The sequence below is a fragment of the Malurus melanocephalus genome, unplaced genomic scaffold, assembly GCF_030028575.1.
Source record: "Malurus melanocephalus ecotype Western Australia unplaced genomic scaffold, MMel_1.1 scaffold_81, whole genome shotgun sequence".
NCBI classification, from domain to species: Eukaryota; Metazoa; Chordata; class Aves; order Passeriformes; family Maluridae; genus Malurus; species Malurus melanocephalus.
In genome coordinates this window covers 1,107,816-1,130,280 of record NW_026623313.1, presented here as the reverse complement: position 1 = coordinate 1,130,280, position 22,465 = coordinate 1,107,816, and the positions used below count along the sequence as shown (strand labels likewise).

The 22,465-nt window shown below is 40.8% G+C and overlaps 1 protein-coding gene across 6 annotated transcripts in view; it reads left to right on the top strand.

Moving 5' to 3' along the window:
- RBMS1 (RNA binding motif single stranded interacting protein 1) overlaps window positions 1-22,465 on the top strand; it is a 139,217-nt gene that overhangs the window by 40,172 nt on the left and 76,580 nt on the right. The window contains exon 1 of one of the 6 annotated variants that reach the window (XM_057367638.1): window positions 10,711-10,994. The exons of 4 other annotated variants lie outside the window; for them this stretch is intronic. In XM_057367638.1, the coding sequence (XP_057223621.1) occupies window positions 10,932-10,994 (63 nt within the window). In that variant the 5' untranslated portion in view covers window positions 10,711-10,931. Of the gene's footprint in view, window positions 1-10,710; window positions 10,995-11,429; window positions 11,587-22,465 lie in introns of those variants that run through there. One more of the 6 variants, XM_057367639.1, reaches the window with a different exon arrangement.

Sequence of the window (22,465 nt, the reverse complement as noted above, 5' to 3'; positions counted from 1 at the left end):
TTTGTTTTGTTAAAAAATCAAAGGTCGAGTACACTGGTGACATTTCAAAGACTTAAACTGATTTTKGTAGGGGAAATAAACAGATTTTTTTCTGTATCCTACAATGACATTAGTAAAAACTATGGAAAGRAAGCTCAGCATGAGTTAACTTTTTCTTTTTGTGATTCTGCTTAGGCTGATTTGTGGTCAGGTATTACATATTTTGATACAAAATGTGTAATATAGTTCAACCTTTTCTATGAAGATGCAAACTGGACTTTATTTTGCAGTTTAAGTAATTTATAWCCCAAAGACTTATCTTTGCCTATTTTTCTTATCCATTCTCTAAGAATGAAGAAAGAACAATCTGGTCAAATCTTCTAGTGAAACCAATGCATAGCCTACTGAATATAGTCACCAAGGGATTAATACAGCTCTCTTGTCTTTTATTCACTCTGGCTTTGTTCCTGCAAAATCATGTGCCTACATGATTTACTCCCATGAACTGTCATACTGTATGTTGTCGCTAGAAAAAAAAAAAAAAGGGTTTCTTCTTTCTCAAGTTACCGAATATTAAATCAGATTTAAGGAAGTCAAAGACCTCATAGTGTCAGAAAAAGTTAGGAGTTAGTTACTGGTGTCAGGAGCAGTTAAATTTGGTATTACAATGTAAGGATTTTTCTTTACTCATACCTCTTGTCATTACATTTGTAGTTGATTTCAGAACACTCCTTTTTCTCTGGGTAATGTCTCTTCCATACAAGCAAGCACAGAAGTTAATGGTGTGCTTACACAGACTGAGGCACTGTTGGGAACAGCCCTTCTGTGGAATGAAGTAGCAACTTTAGTGGAAATATAGTGAACAAGGAGATTAAAATGGAAGCATTTAGGCATATTTAGACTTTCAACTTTCTTGTCTTTTAAATGATGTCTGTAATTCTGATGAAAATTCTTCTTGAGTTGTGAAACAGTGGGCTCTACTCAGAAAACAATCTGAAATTCCTTGGATGCAAAATGTATTTTTTCACTTAGTGCAGAATGTGATTTATATAACATCTCAGCTGACATGATCTGACATGTTTTTATGAATTCCTTTGCAAGGCAAAAGTGCCTCAAGTTGCAATTTATAGTAATGAGACTGTCTGCTGTGAAGTAACTGATTACAATGAGGGTATAAGAAGCAGGCATGTTTGTCTTTCCAAATCATTACCCTTTCCTTGCTCCTGGAGTACCTAAGCCTGTGTTCTGGAGCAGTGGTATCTGTGGGTCTCCAAAAGCATTCTGTTTGACCAAACACATTTTTGTGTACTTTACCAAATRTAGTTTGATATTATTTTGGAGTTCAGCTAATTGGGTGGAATACTATATCTGACAAATAAATTTGAAAATTACAACAAAGCTCCATCTATAGATATGTATTTACATGAGAACTTTTCAATGATCTTTAGAACAGTGAAGGGTAAAACATATACTAGAGTCAAAATCAATATTATGGTAGTGCCTTRTTTTTTTCGTTCTGTACTTATGGATTATATTAGGGGACAACTGGACCAAGTCCTGAAGTGGGCAGTTGTTTATTTGTGGTTTTGATGCATAAGWAGCAAAAACCTGGTGTGTGTGCATRGGCATATATTCACAGATTCACATCAAATACTATTGAGAAAATTATCCAAATTTCTGCTAGAAGAAGATAATCTATTTCTTCCTAGTAAGYACTCATAGAAAGTTCCCGTAGCCATTTGCTGAAATAATTTGTCTTAGAGCTCCATTCAGCAAACACAGCTGGGAGTTTTGCTCTTCTCAGAAATGAGTGTAGCAAGCTGTACTTGCAAGCCTGGAAACATTGTGAAGATCTGGTCCCTGGGGAGCTTAGTGCAAAATTCTTTTTGAACATCCCAGAATGGAGAAAATCCTGACTATGCAGAGCCTCTGACAGAAGCCGCAATAGTGGAAGATAGGGGAAGGAGTTGCAAGCAGTGAAGAACTTCAAAGAACACTGGAACTAAGGGCGAAAGTTCAGCCTCATTCTTGTGTTATCTGAACTTGCTCACCCAACTCGCTTGCAGCCCATCTGCATAAAGTATCTGGGGTCTGGTTGTTACAGTAACTTCACTTCTCTAGAATATGACTGGAAATGTATTGTTAAAAAATGGTTGTCAGTRAAAATGTTTTGAGTAAAATTCCATGAGGGAGCTGTAGACTGAGTGAAACCTCCCAGCCTCCTCACAGGAGGGACACCCACCTTGCCTTCCCCCAGCTGTGTGCTTCTGCCACTTAACTTGTGATGGTCCTGTTAGACACCTCAGTGACCCAGCTCAATGCCCTGCCAGGGCAGAAAGAAAAGCTGCTGGTTCAGTGACTTGAATCAGTAAGCGAAAGAAACAGTGGATTAAGCAAAGGGCTCAAAACCATGAAGTTCAGAGCAGGGTTGGGGCAAAAGAAGTWGAACCTTTCTTCCTTTTCAGAATCTCTGGGCATTAAATGTGTTGAGGAATAACTCAATAAATCACAAAAGCACAGTGTRAGTGCTTTCATTCTGGGTGAAATCTGGACCTGCTGGTAAAKCTCCTATTGATCAGACCAGGATTTCATTCCAGGTTTTATCTTTGATTTATATGCATTGATATTGGTGATCAGACCTGTGAAATATGGTTGTGCAGTATCTGATACTTTGAATCGAGCTCAAGAGAATGTGTTGAAAACAACTCTAAGAATCTATTTACTTAAATAAATGTAAAACTTAATTATGATGCAATAAAATATTTTCCCACCGTGATTTGTGGTGCTGCCAGCCTGTGAGACTTGGTATGGAACATTAGTAAATAAGTCTRTGAGTTACTCCCTGAAATAAATTGTCCTAGCCATCTTGATTAATTTACTGATTACTGAACATAAATATTCAGATCATATCTGAATTTAAAATTACAGAAACTCAAATGCTGATGGTGAAGACACAGACCTGGGGTAGTAATGCAGTTTGTTACTTTTGCTCAGACTAGAAGTGTCAGAAGGCCCCTGTTTGCAGCTGATGCCTATGCAGTGTGTCAGAAGATGGCTTTGGTGTTCAGCTCCTTTTCACCTGTCTGTGGTGCATTAGCCACACCCTACACCTTCAGGATCCTATAGCCCTTCAGGAAAGAGCTGCATCAGCACGAGCTACACATGCCTTTCACCTCTGAGAGTGGGCTCTGCAGGTTACTGAGGCATGGGGAACCATCCACTGCCAATGCTGAGTGCCTTGATGGTGGAGGTCTTCCATTGCCATGACCATGAGCCAGATGATTTTTATCAACATGGATTTACATGGGAGGAATAACTGCCTTATCCTAAACATGTGTCTGTTGATCATTTTGTTCTGTAGTATATTGATGTTGTGGAAGTTGTGCAAATGTAGCAAATATACAATTTCAAAACTCAGAGGGGTAGAGCATATACTTTGAGAGGAAAAATACAATTTACATCTTCTTTGGCAAACTGAAATCCATAGTGCCTCTCAGAGATGTAAGCTATTCCAGGTACTTCAGAAGCAATTCTATCAAGTTTTATTTGGTGTTTTTAGTTTAAAGATATTGAAAATGAGATAAGATTAAGGCTCATAATTGAACRTTTGTTTAACTTCTGGCACATTATTTTGTTTCTTCACATTGTACTCTAAAATTAGGTCGTTAAAATCAGATTGCACATTATAAACAAACATCTTTCTGTTTATATGTGATTATAAAACAAACATGGAGGGTAAAGGCTGTAATTTTGAAACATAAAATTTATACGCCCCTTTGAATTCTATATGGAAATTAGTTTCTCACACTCCAACTGAGATGATGTAAATGGACCCCAGAGAGCTGGTACAGTGTTGATGGTGTACTCAGGGGAGCTGGAGCACTGTAAAGACATTTGCAGGTCAGAAATGAGGTTAATTGAYAGGGAAGTGTGTGAGGACAGGAAAAATTTGCACAGTGCTTGTCAGTGGGTAGAGCTGTCAGTTCTTCACTTGACTACTAGTATTTGTCAAACAAACACGACAGGACTTCATTCCAGGGAAAGGGGAAAAAAAAAAGCAAGAAGAGTCATTTTAGGACAACAACATTGTTTGGAAAGAGTGGTGTTTTGTGGTTTTATTCCAAGGTACCCACATGTACTGTACGCAGTCCCCAGGCTGGCTCATGGCTGCTGCCGCTGTGCCTGCTGTCTGCAGCAGAGCTTTGCAGAACGGTATCTGCTCTGTCTTTTCCTCAGGTATCCTTCAAGCCCATGCTTGAACGTACAAGCCTGAATTTGCACTAGTGATGACAACTCCATCTTTTTGATCTATTATATCATAAGTGACTTTCTCTGTCTTCTTCCYTTTTTCCCATGTGTGTTATGATTCCTGCCTGCTCCTCATTGCCTTAATACCAAACCTGCTTACAATGCAAATAGTGCCTGTTTTCATTCAAGGCTTCAAAATGTATATCCCAGTTTATAGATGTGTTCAGACCAGGCAAGAGTCTGGGTTTTTTTTTTCTGTAACAGCAGTGTACTGAATAATCTGAAGCTATTTCTTGGCCTAAKATACCAAGAAAACAATACACAAAGGAATAAAATTTATGTCTGGCTGATTCATGGTTAGACCTTCCACTCTAACCATTATGCAGTGATTTATCTTTTAATTGTCATTAACTGTTCTCAATCGTTAAACATATTTTAATTGTAGGAGTATTTTATTTTCTTTCTTTTTTCTAAAATTCTCATAAAATAGTAACCATTCAAGCCTGGTCAATATGATGAACAATGTCATCCAAGAAAACCTAGGGCATCAAAATTGAACATATTATGTTCAGTTGAAAGAGCCTCCTTTCTGTTTAAAAAACAGAAGTTAAAACCCTGCTTTAGAACCCCACAAACTAAAGTTTTAGAAAAAAATGTTTGTGTATTTTCAGATTTTTGCTTCATCTTTTATTAATATTTGTATTAAAATGTAAATATGTAAATCTATAAAAATCAAATGGCTGCATGGAATCATTGTTTCCTAGAAAATACTGAGCAAATATTTTTGCTTTCTTGTTCTAATGTTCCAAAAATGTATTCTGCACAAAATGTAAAAACAAACAGTCAAAAAAACATGTCAAAAGAGTAAGCTCTTAGTAGTCTAAGTTAAAAAATAAATACAATTCAATATAATGTTGATGAACTTTCTACATAGTTAATAACAAAGCAGAAAGAGCAATATGCTTTGTCATTTTGGACAGACTTTATTATTTTATTCTACAATATAKTCAACAACTGTTTACAGACTTTGACTGCTTTATACTTTCAAACAAATGTGTGGCAACATTATCAGGCTAATGGCAGAAGTGAGATCTTTAAGAGTCATTTCAGTTCATTCCACAAATGACTGTTGCATTTTGTCCTGTGTTTTAATTACTGATTATAAGCAGCCTCCTTAAATTTCTGTTACATAGTAATCCTTTATAGTAATTATGTTTCATACTTGTGCTTCTCAGAATATACAGGGTATATTTAGGAAACGGATTTGTTTGACAGTGGAACTGCTTCTATAAGGAAGCCTCTTGTCATGGCTTTCAAGTAATAAATAGTGCTTTCCATAATATAAAATGCTGGCATGGCATTAACAGGAGATTGTGTTGCTCACAAAATTCATAGTCTTAACACCAGTCATCAGCGAAGGAATGGCAACAATTACATATAATTGTGCAATTTATATTGAATGTCTTTCCAAGAACATTTAAGGAAGCAGGGAAGGAATGAACAGCAAGCCAAAATGAATAGGAGTCAAAGCATGTCATTGGAGGTGCAACCCCATGGGCCACAGCAGACACATTATGGGARCACTGCAGGGAGCTCGTTTTTCACAGTGAGTTGTTGGATTTAAGGGAAAAAAACTCTGCAGCAGAGTTTATGGGAAAATCAGAGATAGGTTGGAGGATTCCCAGATTCACGTGAGCTGATGTGTTCAGATAAAAAAAATCTGTTACAGAGATTGTGCACTCGTATTTTATAATGAGTGATATTATGGCATTTTTAATATTCTAGTGTAGAGTAGAAGTAWTGTAGCACTTTGGTACCACTATTTGAAGTGGTACAGCTGAAAAAGATTATTTGTTTTCCCTTTTTGGATCATCATGGATGTACTTTTCTTATTGTTGAATATATTAATGTGATTATTTTGAAGACTSCATTCTTAAACAACAGCTTCTCATTGTGTACACAATAGCTCACTCTTAGTGGAGCATGTAATTCTGCAGAAGTCATTGTTTTGTAATAATTTTTTTTCTAATAAAAAAGAAAAATTACAGAAGATTTTATATATAAAGTGTTTRGCATGTTTACAACATTACTGTGTCCCATTTCTACTGCCCTTTCCGCCTCATCTTCACTTAGCAAGATGCAGATCTGTTTTCATTACCTGCATACTGAGAACACATAAATAAAAGCAATTAATTATGAGATAACTTATTTCTAAAGGAACTTCCCATGTAATAAAGTTTACTCTGTTACTTTGGCTGTTAGAAATGCTTTTCATGCTTTCAGTTCTAATAGATGAATTTAGGCCTAAAATTAAAAATCTGCTTCTGTATGATACTCAACTTCACATATCCCTTTATTAACACTTTACAGGAAATGCTTAATATCTCGAACTTCAGCCCTGCATACTGTTTCCTTGGCTTGCATACGGTATTTTAAAGTATTTTTGCATTGTTGTGGCTCAGCTTCCTGCCTGCTCTGGTTTCTGTCTTTCTCCACATGACTGAGTCTGATGAGAGGATGGATGCTCAAGGAACTGAGCATTGTGGTGAAAGTCTCCTAGGTACCCTCAAGGTGGGGAAATGAGGTGCCTACAATCACTTTTCCACTAGTGGGTGTTCAGAAGGCCCTGAAGTGGTCAGGAGAGCAGATTTGTAATGAAATTCAGGAGATCCAGTCTGGACTCCTAGGGGTTTTCAATAGACAGTAAGTTTCCCATTTAAAGCAGAACCAGGGTTGAGAGACCATCTGTCCTACAGAGGCACTGAATGCCCTGAGGGGAAATAGCTACTTTGGTTGAATTTTGAGATAAGTAAGGGAAGCCATGAATTTGATTTAGAACAGAAATGGTAAAGTAGCAGCTTAAATGCGTAGAACTGTTTTTAAAATAATGGCTTACCAGTCTACTATTCATTAAGATTGATAAACATTACTGGAAAGATTCGTGAGTACTTTCAGTTGTCTCCTGGTTTCCAGATGTGTCTTTGTTTCTGTATTTACACTGTCGCTCTGTAAACCTACAAGCAAACAAACAAAACAGAACATGTAAATTGCTACATTGTATTTCCAAAACGCACCACAGCTGCTCATAAGTTTTCCCCTTTTTTTCTGAATAAGCAACTCTGTGTAATTTAAAGAAGCTCTGAATGATTTATAGAGGCACTCTTAGACCCTGTGGTCACATTTTCCCCTCAGGATCAAAATGAATTGCTCATTTATAACTGCAAGCAGTAATATGTCTGACTACCTGCAAGTCTGTTCACACCTGTTGTATGCAGTTAATAACAAAGTCCTTTAAAAGATGATTTTTATGATTGTATTTGTGTACATATTATAGATTAGGCATCTCAGTTTTAGCATTGCTAAGTCAGTAAGACTGAAACTGTTCTTTGCAAACAAAGCATGCTTCTTGCATCTCACTGCAAGAATATGTAGGAAATATGTAGAACTGTTGTCAGTACTTGAACTGATATATCACTGCACAAGTACTGAAAAGTCCAGGCAATTATCTTGATCTTTATCAACATTATCTCAAATACAGGGTTTTACACAGAAATAATTTTGCCTATGTTCTGGAGTAAGAACAAAGCAGCTTTTTTATATGAGCCTAGGTTCAGATTGRAAGGGACCTCAGGGGATCTGTAGTCCAACCTCCCGCCCAAAGCAGCATCAGCATAAGGATCAGGTCAGGTTGCTTTGGGCTGTACGCAGTCTGATCTTGAAAATGCTCGGGAAAGGGGCGTGCASAGCCTCTCAGAGCAATGTCTGGCTGTCCTGGTGTCCAGTCAGAAACTCTCATGTTTCAATTTAGCCCTGCTGTCCCTTTCTCTCCAGACACACCCCTGTAAGAAATCTGGCTCTGTACTCTTGATAACCTTGTCAAATCTACTGGAAGGCAGCTATTTCCCTGTTTGAGACAAAACTGGAGACACATTACTCAAGCCTTTTAAAAAGAACAAAAAATGTTGATAGGCACTTTAGCACTTAGGAAATTACATTATGTTTTCTTCTCAGAAAATTCTGTAATCAGTTTTTCCTTAACAAAAATAAATGATCAGATACCATTAGATTGTGATCTAGTACATGTCTACAGGATTACATTTGCTGTTGTGTGTTTTCCTGGTATGTTAGGAAAGAGAGTACTGGTAACTGAGTGAAATGGGCCACATACTGAATCAGAGAGGGAAATCATGTCCAAATCATGGGAAGCCATGGGACATGTGACAGCAGAGAGGGCAAGACAGCAGTGTTTCAGACACTGCTTTGGAACATTTTTGAGAGCTTTCCCTGGTATGACAGTGACTGAGACCCAATCGAGCATATAGTGTTTACATCCCTCCAGCCTCTTCCCTGGGGGATGGGGCAGGAAGAGGAGAAGGAAGGAAGCAAAGGATGATTGATGGCTTTTGAAAAGCTTTTCCCTTCGAGGGGAAGGTGTGGTCACTATACACATCTCCAGCTAACAAAGCCCTCCCGAAGGTGGAGCCGATGTAAGTTTTGTCACCCCTTTGGGGTGACTGCAGCACTGTCCAGAAAATATTTTTCTTGTTTTTCAGTTGGAAATAGATATCTGAGCAGAAGTAGCCTGTCAGTTTTCCAGTTTGTACTGCTTTAAGATGGTGCTTCAGCACTGAGTCTGATTGTGACATCTGTGACCAAGGGGCTGAAATAAGTAAGACCGGAGCACAGATCAGCTGTTGTGTGTGGTACATCTCAGGARGGCATGAGCACACAGCTACATTCTGTCAAATTAAGCCACAGGTACATGAACATATTAAGCCCATATTATCTGATACTGCTGCCAAAGCAAGCATTCACATCCACCCTCTTGCCCCTGCCTATTTTTGCTCACTGCTGCCTCCTCCATTACACTGGCATGAGCAACAGCACAACCACATGCTGAACCCAACAAAGGAAATAAACTGGAAGAAAATTAACCTGATCAGAGGGGGGAAAAAAAGAAAAAAATAAAAAGGTTCCACTCAGAATCAGTTGCTGAACTGTTGCTTTTTCATGCCAACTGATGTAAAGCAGACATGGGACCTTAATCAGACTAGGGAATCTGAATTTATCCTAACATTAAGCCTCTGTGTTAGCTTTATGCCAGCAGTGGGAATACGAATATTCTATGATCCAGCATGAAGTTAGGGTAGTACAGACAGACGGTACCTGAGCTGACATATAGTCTGCCAGTAMAAGCTTATTCCATCAAACATTTTCCAGTGCTAGTGATCACCATGTGGCTGCAGTGCTTTTCATCCAGTACTAGCAGACCTTAAACTTGTGTTATCAAATCAAGGCCAAACTGAATGAGATCCATTTTAGGAGTTGAAAGAAGGAAAAAAAAAAAAAAGTTATGCAGAATGTAGTTTTGCCAAGTGTTGATGCTTTCCTACCGTATGCTGTGTTCAGATGGTCTCTGATCTGTGGTAGCAATATTACTAGGATACCAAAATAGTTAGAGGTTATTTCTAGGGAAGTGAGTAATTGAAGTTTATGGGGTTTTGTACTAAATGAAAATAAGCATAGTAAATACTAGCATTGTTGGATGTTATTTGGCCTTTTCGTAATGAACTACCTGGTGATTTTCTGTTTCTTCCCAGCTGTTTCCCATGACCGTGTTGGGGTGTATGGAATTGGGGCCACCGTATTGTCAGAAAGAGGAAGAGAAACCAAAAGGTGCCTGATGATGCATGTCCGTGACAGAAGTTCTTCTGCAGTGTCACTGATCAGAGTCAGTGGCCTGACAAAGCTATAGCTCTGGTCTTTCTTAGAAGCCAGATTGTCAGCATCAGTGAGTAATGTAAATATAGTCATGTAAACAGTACAGACTACGAGCGAGTGAAGTTAGGAACTCCTTTWCTCTGTCTGTCCCAGTCTTACTACCTAAGAATTGTAACGTTTCTTAGGCCTATATTTCGTGAAAAAGCTAAGAATTTTCCCTTGCTTCTCAARTGCTGCCTTGAGGCACTGGCGAGGGCTGTGACCGGATGTTCCTCCCCCCTCCCCATCCCAAGTCAAGAAAAACTTAAGAGAGTTAAAGCCCRCAGTATTTATGGCCTCGGAGCGGTCAGCCCCTCAGTTGGGGGGTGCACCAAACGCGGCTGTCCCGCTGCGGCCGGAGCGCTGCGGGATGTGCCGCTCCAGCCGCTCGGGGGTCGGGACCCCGCCGGGCGCGCCCCGCGGCGGAATGCGCGGCACGCGGGCCCGCCGCCCCCCCGCGCCCCTCTCAGGCGCAACCATTGCGCGGCGCGGGGGGGGCGCGCCCTCCGCCCCTCTCCGCGCCCTGCCTGGCGCCGCGCCCCGCTCCGCGCCCCTTTCGCCGTGCAGGACGGGGCGGGGCGCCAACACCGCGCCCGCTCCGCGCTTCCCCGCCGCGGCTCGGCGCTTCCCCGCCCGCTCCCTCCCTCTGCTGGGCGGTGGTTGAGGCCGGCGGGAGGTGGGGCCGGGCCGGGCTGGGCTGGGCTGGGGCAGCCGGCGGCGGTCAGCGGGGGCCCGTGGATGGCAGCCTGGGCGGCCGCCGCGGGATAGGGTCGGCGCGGAGCGGAGCCGGGCGCGGGGGGGGGCCGAGCGGGTGGGTTCGAGGAACTGCAGCCGGCGGAGAAGGCACGGAGGCGGAGAGCGCCCTGCAGCCCCGCCGCGCCGCAGCCCGGCGGCCGCCAAAGTTGCTCCCCATCCCGAGGGGGAGCGGGGGATCAGGCGGGGCGATGATCTTCCCCAGCAGCAACAGCAGCGCGGCGGGCGGCAGCCGGACCCCCTATCGGAAGCAGGTACGGGAGGGGTGTGTGGGTTTTGTGGCTCCCCCGCCCCCGCGTCCCCCCCGCAACCCCGAGTGCTGGGGGAGGAGTGGGGAGAGGGGTGGCGACTGGCGTGAGTTGAGGCTTCCAGCTTGCTCGCTTCTCGAGAGCTGGGGTTTGCAAAAAGAAACTATCTTCTCTTTTATTTTTTTAAATTTAATTTAATTTTTTTTTTCCTGCCTCCTCTTAAAAGCCGCGCCGTGACCTTGGCGAGTGCCAGGGCGGCCGCGGCCGGGTCACCTTCGCGGGGCGTGCGGAGCGGTGCGGGGCGGCCGCCGGGGGCTGGGCGGGTGCCGGCCCCGCCGGGCTCGGCAACAGGTTAGAAAGGACCCGGTGTCGCAACAGCGAAACTTGGGGCTGGATGTTTTTCACTCGGCGTGAAATGAGCGGGGGGATCTCGGCGCTTTTTTTCTTTCAAACAACCCTCCAGAAAACCTCCGCCGCCCCTCAGGCGCGCCCCAGCTCCTCCGGGGAGGGCACAGGGGGACCCTGTGACATTTTATGGGCAGAGAGATCGCTCCGATAAGCTCGGAGCCCTCGCATCTATGGAGCTGTGCTGGAAGAGGTATTTCTTTGTTTGTTTGTTTAGAACTGRAAATAAAATATTTGAAATAGTTGCGTTACAACCTTGCTGGACCGTTTGTCTTTGCAGTTTTTACACACACAAGACGCAATTTTGGTGTTAATCTTACATTATTTACTGCTTAATGTATTATTTTTCATTGACTCTTTGAGTGAAGAAAAAGAGAAAAGACGAAAACTTTTTAAGTTAATGGGAAAGTGTGCTCTGTGTGTGTGCCAGAGAGTAAATGGAGTAGAGGTCACTGACAAGCTCTCGGCTTGACAAAGCATGCCAAAAATACTATGGCAGGCTTCTCTTCAGGTGAGAAAAAAATCTTTCCGTGTCTCTGCTGCGCTTAGTAGCTGCAACAAGTAATTTGAGGGGTTCAGTCAGCAATACTGGGGAAGTTTGTCCTATTTTGCTTCGGGTCAGAACGCATTAAGGGTAGAAAAAGGAAATCAGATATCACTGCTGTGCACCGTGAAGGGTTTAATATAAATAATGAGGGTATAGACTTGGAAATTTTGAACTCTTGGTGCATTGTTGGGATGAYACAACTGTGTGGCTAAAACTGTGTGGCTAACCTGCATGACAGTGAAAACTAGACTCTCATATTTTCTTGAAGCTTAAGCAAAAATTGCTCTTTCCTTTCTGCTCCCTGTTATTTTATAAAAATATCTTTTTGATAAGAATCACTAGTGTGTTATCTCAGCAGCGCTCTGCAGATGCTGCCCAGCAGTGCATGGAGTTATCTTTGCATCTTGTACTCAAAGTGTTCAAGTCCATACATAACAAAACATGCTCATTGTGTGTGCGCTGGTTTTGGTTYGTTGTTAATAAATGTCCTGGATACGCCCATGCTGATCATCTCATCTGGTGCTCCTGCATACTTTGTAAATGAAGCCAGTTTATCAGATACTATTTCGTGCTCTCCCTGCGAGGACCATTAATCAATGGTCCCTGGGTGGCTCTGCATCGTGTCGGGTGCGGGGCAGGGTGTTGGCAGGAACCGAGGGCAGTGGGGCCAGGCCTCGTGCTGGCAGGGCTGTGTTTTGTGTGCGGATGTGAGTTTGCCTGCTGGTCTGGAGCAGGCTGATAAGATGCTCTTCTTTTCACAGTGCACTCCTTAGATTCAAAGAGCTAAAAGGGCCGACTGAATCAGAAAAACAAACAGACCCTTTTTTCCCAATAGGCGGAGAAAGAAATGAATGCTGGGGTATTATGTGGGCTTAAGACCCTGGGTACCAAAGGTTTCTTTTGTTAGTGTGTAGCTATTCTCTGCTCAAACACTTCCTACATAAGGAGCCAGGGTCTGTGCTTTTCTCCAGTTAAGTTCATGGAAAACTCCTGTTAACTTCATTCATATAGGCTAACGTCGATTAGCAGTTGGCTTTCTGATCTCCCTTTCACTCAGACTTCACCTGCAGGGGTGAGCTGATGTCAAACAGTGCTGAAGAGTGCTTTAAGCCTAATTCTTCAACCCTTGATAATTAAGAAAAGTTCAGATTAAGTCTCTGCATGTTCAGTGTAACCCATATTCAGACGATTGCATTGTAATTGTGCTTTAGCCTGAGACACTAGGTACTGTTAGTGTAGGAAAAGTTGTCAAGCGATGTCTCTAAAAGGAGTAACTGGATTTCCTATGCTAACAGTGTGTAGTATGTGAAGCTGAAACAATTTAAAAGTGAAATTAAAATCTTTTGAGTAGCTTGTATGTCTCTCTTGGTATTTTAATATGTAACAGAATAATAAAAGAACACTTCATGTTTAGTACTATCCTGTTTAATTTTTATTAGTCTATAGCAGATTCASTTGAAAAAAATGAGTGATTAACTGATCAAGGCAAGGTGACACTATCCTGGTTTATTTTTAAGGCATTGTAATGTAATGTGGATTTCTACCTTAATTTAAAACATTGAAAAAATGCCATAATGGTAGAGTAGGTTCAGATCTTTACCCCTACTCTCCTTTTGTTTTCCCAAATAGATATGTTTTGTTTTCTAAACAAATCTGTCGWTATAGTATTATGTTTGTTACCTGTTATATCTACACTGTGCTACTCAGGCATGTGGGAGCCAGTCAACATTCTCAATTTCAGGTCAGATTTGATTGGGTGCAGCCTGACCATCCCTCTTTTGGAGTACTTGTAAGAATACTAAAATGTGATCTCTGCTCAGAAGGATTTCCTGTGTTATGGGCCGACAGGCATATTTAAAATACTCCTACCAGGCTTAAAATTGAGATGTTGCTTAAATGAGTGACAGCTCATTTGAGAATTAATTTGAAATGCAGATGTAGGTCTTGTTAAAGAATGAAAGCYACACAGTATCTGCAGTAATAACCTATCACAATACTCATAGCCACACATCCTGCCTGAAAAAAGTAGGCGTAAGCTAGTATTTTTACTATGAAGGTTAGTTGAACTGTGCAAATTAAAGAATGCATGTGTGTGCATCCGTAATGTAAAGAAAACAAAATGGCATACAATATACTGCCTAACACAGGGTTTTTTAGCTCTTGGTTTGTTGAGAACAAGATGATTCTCTGTCCCTCCTCCCACTTTTGTTATTCTCATGTAAATCGGGAGGCGCTCCTCTGAAGTAAATATTTCTACACACTGTAAAATTATTGTAAATGGAAAATTAGGCTTTCTCCTGCCATCTGCTCCTTGAATCTACAGAGCTACTCCAGCTATTTGATTAGGGATTTTAAATCGCTTTGTGCAGGGAGGATTCTCTGCTCTCAGGTTTCTCGAAGAGGAAGCCAGAAGCAGCTCTGGAGGCCTGGGAAGGAGGTGAGTGCAGGGTTCTGCCAGCACAGCCTGGGTGCTCACCCCTGTGTCTGTGCCTTTTAGCAGCTTTGCCCAGTAACACTGGTTCTTGTTACATTTTGATGAGTGTAATGTTTATCACACCAGGGTAAGGAGATTTACATAGTTTGCTGCTTTCAAGATTAACTGAGCATAGCTGCWCGTGAGGAATTTAACACTGATTTGATGTTCAGCCTGTGTATGGAGGGACATACAAAGCTTTCGATCAATCTTTTCATGCAGCTCTGTTAATATCAAGTGTGGTTTTCTAAAAGTTGAAGGTTAAGGTGGGAAGAAAGCTTTTTCCAGTCGCAGGCTAAAAATGTAGATTAGCCTTTCACTCTGTCTATAGGTTTAACTATCAAGAAGCTACACCTGTAATCCTACTTTATTATTTCCCAGTTAGCACTGTGTGTGGTGTCTGTGTGTGAGAAGGAGCCTCATTAAACTTGCAAGAGCTGGGCATGGTCATTACTCAGAATATGCAGCTCCATGGAGMAGTCTGTGCCCAGAGGGATTGGACATGACAGCTCCTGTGTGTACGGGTGCTACTGCGGCAGGGGGAGGCTGAGGTGCTTAAGACTGAAAAGATATCTTTGGYTACAGAAATAAATTGCATCAGTTTCTTTTTGTTTCCATCTTTCAGAACGGTGAGAATTGTAATTTTGTATCACTGGCTTGAGGTGACGCACTCTTATTTCCCTTTACATTGTATACAGTATGAAAGGGTCTACCTGCAGTTCATAAAACAACTCCTATGTTAAGTACCAGCTACTTTATTTTTTAAGTGCATCTATAAAATTGTTTGTGAAGTGCTGGTTTATTCTCAGGGGACCAAAACTAGTCAGTCAGTTGGTTTCTAAACTTGTACCGAAACGTGAATGAGAGAAATAAACACCTTATCTTGTTCAGGCATGATATTATAGATTACAAAAAGCGATATGATTGTCTTACCTGTATTTGGCAATTTGAAGGTTTTGTTTARTATTTCTAACAGGGTGAACAATATATTTTTATCTCTTTGCAAGTGTTATTATTGAAAGTATGTGTCTGCCATTTAGTTTCACACGGAAGGCAAGATAGAAGTCTGTGTCTTGAACATCTGCTGTTTTGTTTTGGGTTCATTTTTTTCCCCTGAAACTTCCAACTGTTAAAAAAATTGCTTGAGTTAACACATTTCAGAAGGGTTAGATCCTTTAAACTGTAACTGCTGGCAGGAAGGAGAGGGGAAGGAAGGAAGGGAGGGGAAAATCCTTTCCTGAGAGCTTGAGATGGCTCCTAAAACATCCACACAGTGCTGCAACCAAGTAAATAAAAATAATGATCATTTGACATAACTGTTTTGGTCTGCATTCCCCCCCCCCGCCCCCCCCCTTTTAAAGTCGTGGTTAAAATTGACCTTTGCTTGTTGCACGAGATGGTGTATAGCAAAAGAAGTCAATAGAGACTAGAAACCTCTCTTACTGGATTTCCCTAATGCATCTGTTTCCAACTTCTTRTGAATGTTTTTCTCCTTTTCCATAACCAGTTGTTTTAAAACATCTTACTTGGGGAGCATGTGAAGGCTTATAAATCTGTAGTCCTGATGAAAAGGTGCATGGAGATGTTTTGATCTTGGAAGAAGTGTTGATCAGAAGTTTTCTAGAAAGCCAACAAAAGCACATTTGAAAGTTCTTGAGCCTTGTTGAAGTAATTGTGAATTGTTTTGCATACATTTCAGAATTGCAGTGTTCTGTGGTAATTATAACAACCCTCCAGAAGGCACTGTATTTGCAGCTTCCTGATGCAACAGGAAAGGGAAGGGATGATTTAGAGGAGAAACGAGGAGGGGAACCATGGATTAGATAAGCACAAGCCTCCTAACCCAGCAACTTAGGAAACATACACACAACAAAAAAATCATGTGCTGTAAAGGCTGGTTACTGTGATTAGCACAGCTTTAGCTCTGTTTCCCTTAGGAGCCTGCAGTTAAGGCAGTGTGGCTGCAGCTGTGCATTGACTCACAAAGTAGTTTTAAACTGCAGTTGAAGTAATTGAATGCTGGTGAGAGATTRCTTTAAACAAACTCAAGATGAACTAAGTTTGTGGCAGTTTGAGTTAGTTTATTTATAGGAGTTTAAATTTAGAAACTTTTATTACTGTTTATGTAAATTGATTTTTAGCAATAAAACTCTATACCGATTTTAAAACTTAGCTTGTGCACTAAGATGTATTGACTTAAAAATGCCTAGCAAGTATTTTGAAGTCTTGCAAGCTCTTCAAAACAGAAATATAGTTGCAACAGTTCAAAACGTCTTTTTTGGAATTTATGTTGTAGTATAAGGATATATCAGCTCAAGGGTCAGTTTGTACTTAACTCACTTGAAGGGTAATGGATAGATACTGCTTTTTATTTTGTAAGTCGATGATACCTCTTTCACCAGACCGTACGCTGTTTTTTCCTGCTTTGGAAGCAGTGATGTCTCTTGGGCATCCCCAGGTGCAGTGCTGCGTGCCCAGGCTTTGGAGTGCTCTTCAGCTGAGCACTGAAGAGATGGTTGGTGTGTTGCAAAGGACATTTCATGCTGTGAAGTGATGAAGGAATTTCAAGTCTTGTGGTGTTTTTCTTTYTCTTCTACCTATGTGTATAATTTGCTAATAATGCTTTAAACAGTTGTGCAACAGATATTKTGGTGACCTACTATGGGAGTGAGGGAGACCCTGCCACTCCAGCTGCTGCAGGTGACTGGCAGCTGTGTGTCACCTRTGTGCCCACCTTTGAACATGGCCATGGTGACCCATTTGGAACTGTTTGTGTTGCTCCATGCATGTGTGTGTTTCTGGCTTGGTTTAGCTTAGCCAAGGTTTTAAATGCCCTGTTACACCATGGAACTCTTTGAAGTGTGTGGTRTAGAAGTAACATACAGTACAGCTCTGTGCTAACTCGCCCACTGTGGCTGTGCTGTGGGAGAGGAGGGACACAGTGGGTGTGCCAAGCCCTGCCCAGGGACGTGGCTCCTGCAAGCCTGGAAAGCAGCAGCCACACTGGATAGACCTGGGCTTTGGCAGAGCCAGCACAGAGTTCCAGGGATTTCTGTCCACTATGAAAGCAACCAACGGCAGACAAGGTCCTTTGAAGTGTTTAGTGGTCTGTCTTCCAGATGAGTTCAAGAAGAGTTCTAAAACTGTGGGTCTGATTTTTAAGGCTCTTGCTTATGCCAGTGCATATTGACATAGCCAGTGGTGCCACTTCATGGAGTGTGACTGCTGATATATATCAGTAAGGGCTTTTTGAGACAGGGAACCAGAAGACTTCTGAGTTTCCCCAATGAGAAACCCAAGTTGARTAGTTGCTATGCCATGGGGCTGGTGTCAATCTCACATTCAACAGAATCAAATGATATTTCAATTGTTTTAATACTATTTCATCCAATCTGTTTGGCTTGCATGATCCACATTATGGTGGTACTTGTGCTTATTTACAAGTACTTCTATGAAATTTGGGAAAAATGTTTGTGTTAGGTATTAAATAAAATTGCTTAGCTACAAACCTTTGAAACAGGGGCATTTTTTGGCTTTGATTCAGCATTCCACGAGGTATATCTCTGYTACTTGTAAGAAACACTTACCAAAACTAGGTTTTAAAAGAAGTGTTTCACTTAAGCAAAAATATAAATAACATTTCTTTATTGTCTTACGGCAATGCTTCCAATGCACAGATATGCATGTAAATGTTCCAGAATTAGGGACAATTTTTGAGGTGAGAGAACCAGTAGTATCCTCCAGTACCGAAGAGCTGAGTACATTTGAAAGCTTCAGTAATTTTAATACTGAAGAATACTCGGATGTAATTCACTGTATAGAATTTCAACTGGTTAAAGGTGCTAGTGATCCCTAGGGCACACTGTGGCACCAGCAGAAGASTACAGGGGCTTTTTAATTATTTGAAGCATTCTAAGAGCTGCCTTCATTCCCAGTTACAATATTGTACAATGCTGTGGAGGCTGATGCAAGGAAGTCATTGTTTCAGCATTAGGTCGATATTTTAATTGCTGCAGTGACAAAATCATGTTAACTTCGGAAGCAGATTTTGTCAGATTGCCAGCAAAYATACTGTTCTTAGATCTGTCAGGTGTGGAATGTCATGGTCTCAGGAGCTGCTGAGGGCTGTGGACTGGCTTAGTCATTAGAAAAGGCACTCTGGCTTTTCATGTAACCATTCCTTATGTGTTCTGATAATTTGTTGAGAATTTGCTGCTCTGAAGTTTCTGACAATTTTATGCTTTCTGGTTTTCCCTTCAGCTTTCTGTTGCAACTTTACTATTGTTTTAGTATTATTAATGTATGGGTTTATATTCCAATAAATTAGATGATGTAAAGGAATGTCTAGCCTGTATGTGTTATCCTTTTATCAAAAGTGTGACACTTTTGGTGTGACACTTCTCCACTGACCCTCTTTCATCTCCACCTTCTTCATTCCCTGAAATAAGTTCYGTGTTGAGTCATTGTCCTGGGTAATAATAGAAATCCCCAGTTAGCCACACCTAAAAAAGTTATTAATTAGGATTAGGATGGTGATCTGAAGTTCAAAATCATCCTGTCACTGATATTTTGGATAATTTTAACTTAAATGTTAAGGTTTGACTCTTCAAAAGATACTTGTTAATATTAATTTCCTGCATCTCAGATTTTGCAAAGAAATGTGCTAACATCTGCAAGTAGTTCAACTACAGAAATTAGGACTAAATGTCTTGAAAAATAATGATGTATGTACACATACACAGATGTCTATGTTTAAKTCTGTCCCCTGAAGCTCAGGATAGAGCAGATTATTTGGAATGATAAAACTGTGTTCAAATTCTGCCTGTCGTGTCCTGTGTATGTATTTTCTTTATGGTCTATGAGGACATTCAGCTGAATACTATTATTGATATTTCYAGATTAATAACAATGACAGAGTTCATTTTGGCAAGAAACTGGACTGTTGAAACTTTGTAGAACTCCAGTTTTCCAAAAGCTTAAAGGTTGATTTACTGGTAGCAATAGATAATTTTTTTTCTAAGCACATATTTGTTGGGCAGAAAGGCAGTCAACCATGAAAATATTACTGAGAACAGGAATAACTCCTTGAAGTTCAGTGGCTTAGATTTTACAAAATTTTAATCTAGTTACCTTTAGTGATTTTATCACCTTATCTTTCCTATGCAGTTTACTTCCTTAGGATTTGGGGTGGTTTTTTTGTTTGGGTTTTTTTTTTTTNNTTATTCCAGTATTAAGTTGTCCCATTTAAATTTTGAAATCCAGTTAAATTACATAGATTCAAAATTCAGTTATTTGGTTTGGTTTTTCTATGCAATACCTGATCATTCCATTTCAATTTATGGTGACTTTTGTAGTGAACCARTGATGGTGTACAAGACTGTGAGTGTTAAACATCCAACTGTTGTGCAGATGGATAAGCTGCAAGGGTAGAATTGCTGCTAAGTAAAGTTCAGCTGAATATACTTATTAAAAMTGTGATTTCTTGAAATTATCCACAATGTAAGACAAACCTGAAAGGTTTGCTTAGCACTGGGRCTGTACAGTAAGCAGAAGCAAGTGATAAATTTATATTAAAATGTTAGCCATTGGCTGGGCAGATTTCCTTTCACTGCAGTGTTTTAAAGTTGTCAATTCCAAATGTGCTTGTTGAGAGTATTTTCCTTCACCTATAACTTTCTGATGCATTCAGAGATATGATTCCTCAGCTGAATTCTTGTACCAAGGACAAGAACAAGACTTATAAAATTGTRGATGAGTTGTGCTCTTCCCAAATGAATTGGTTTATTCCTGATGAGTGTTTGCCATCTCAATCCATGCACAGCACCAGACACGGTTCCAGCAATGTGTCCCTTCACCACCCAGAGGTGGAGGCTGTCTCACCATAGTGCTGCAGCTGTGCCAGCTGTGGTTGTGCTGCAGCTGTGCCAGCTGTGGTTGTGCCAGCTGTGCTGATGCATGGCCTGCTGACTGCAGGGTCTTCTGGACACTTTGGTGGCCACTGGAAGCCCTACTGAGATCATCTCTGATTGCAGCTGTAGCTGCTCACACATCTGAGTTAGAGTCTTACCTGCACTGCCTCGACCAGTTCTTTTTGGCAGTTGAATTTCTCATATATTATTAATGTTGTATTAGTAGTATGTCTGGAAGCTTTCCTAGGTGTTATCTAATTGTTGTGTTTTTCATTTCAGAATTGCCAATGATTCATTGTGCAGTCAGACACTCACCCAGCAGCTATTTGGATGCACCAAGGATGGCATCCTGCATTTGCTTAGCATACAGCTGCTAAATCTTTGTAACTGAACTCCAGAACAAAGTTTCTGGGTGTAAAAAGAATTGTTCATTATCATACACTGTGAAATCACAAACATTTAAAAATACATCATATTGTGAGGCTTGACTTTCAGACATCTGAATGGTATTCTTAACCACTTAAAACCGCTTTTCTCTCAGAATTCAAAATCTATTAGAATTAAAAAGTAGCTGCATGAGCTTAAACAGTAGTTTTAAAATAATAAAAAGAAAGAAAAAGTTTTATCTCTTGGTTCAATCCAAGAGTGAAGTTTTGGGTTAGAAGACAATATGCGAGGCAAATTGATGAGGGCTCTGTGGAAGTGACTTAGAATAGTTCTTCTGTTTGTGTGAATCAATATAAATTACAGCTATCAAGAAGAACAGGAAATGATAAATAAAGTCAGAACATGGGGGGGGGGTTCTTTTTGAAAGATTGTCATTTGTAAAAAGTCAACAGTCAGAAAGTATTGGATCTAATAAGTGATAAGCATCTAACAAAACATCATCCTTTAAAGAATGAGAAAAGACTGGCTTGGGTTTGTTTCAGATAAGGTTGTAAGGAAAATCTGACCCTAAGGCCAGAGCAGCATTGCTGCCTGTGGTATGTACACAGGATTTCACTCACTTTTAGCGGACAGGTTTGTGCATGCTGCTTGTTGCCTTAATGTACTCAGCCAGAGGTACCACGTGTGTTTGCTGCAGTCGTCTTACTTTGTGTACGAAAAACCACTGTAGGTTTAGTTCTGGATTGTTTGACAGCTTAATGCTGTTCTGTTACCATTTTCATGAGTCAGGTCCATTGGTRAAAGAAGCAGTCTGAATTTCCTTTTTCTTTTTTTTAAAAATTCTCCTTGCTCTTTTGATGAGCAAGGGGGAGACACCTGGAGGGAGAGCGAGCAGCCATAGGGGCAAGGATGCTGCTTTTTGGAGTGATGACAGCCTAAGCTGTTCCTTGAACTGCCTTCTTGGTTTGTGGGTCCACAGTTGCCTCTGTTGCACTTTGATCTTTTCAGCCAAACTGAGGGAAAWGCTGGCTGAAAAGCTGAGCTCCCAGCAGGACCAGCAAAGCCATCTTTGTTCTTCATTTGGTACTGCCCTAAAGCCATTTTATCAGACCAGCAGATCTAACCACCAGTATTAAAGCTTTCTGACTGCCTTATACTGCCCATTTCCTTTTCACTGCACATCCAAGATGTCTCAGAAAGCACTGTTTCTATTCGACAACTTTATCAGGAGTTGAATTTCYATGTTAAAACACCCAAACAGTTATGTTTGAAAGATTTCAGCTTTCTATGCCCTTCTTAGTTGACCTGGTTCAGGCAATCAAARGTCAGTGCAGACGAATCATTCCTAATGTGCAGCAAGACACCTACTGGGGAGCTACATCAGAAGTTACCTGCCCTTGGAAATCTTGCCCTTGCTTTTATGGATGAATCATCAGTTTTAATTGCCTACCTTTACGACTTTGAGAATTTCATCCTACTGAAGGAATATCGGTTTCCTTATTTGTAAGGAGAAGCAGACCGCTATTTATAAAGCTCATGTGCTGCATTTTGCTATGCTGATTTTAGCAAACTCTTTGCTATGTTTCATCAAGTCCCCAGATTTGTTGTGTTCACAGTATTATAGTGAATTGCTTTAATGTATGAAAGAACTCCTTCTCATCTGTGCGCCCTTGATCACTTGCATTTAAGAAAATATTTACATTTTTCATAACTGCACAGAGGACTAGATTTACTAATTGGTTAGATTCTCTTACTA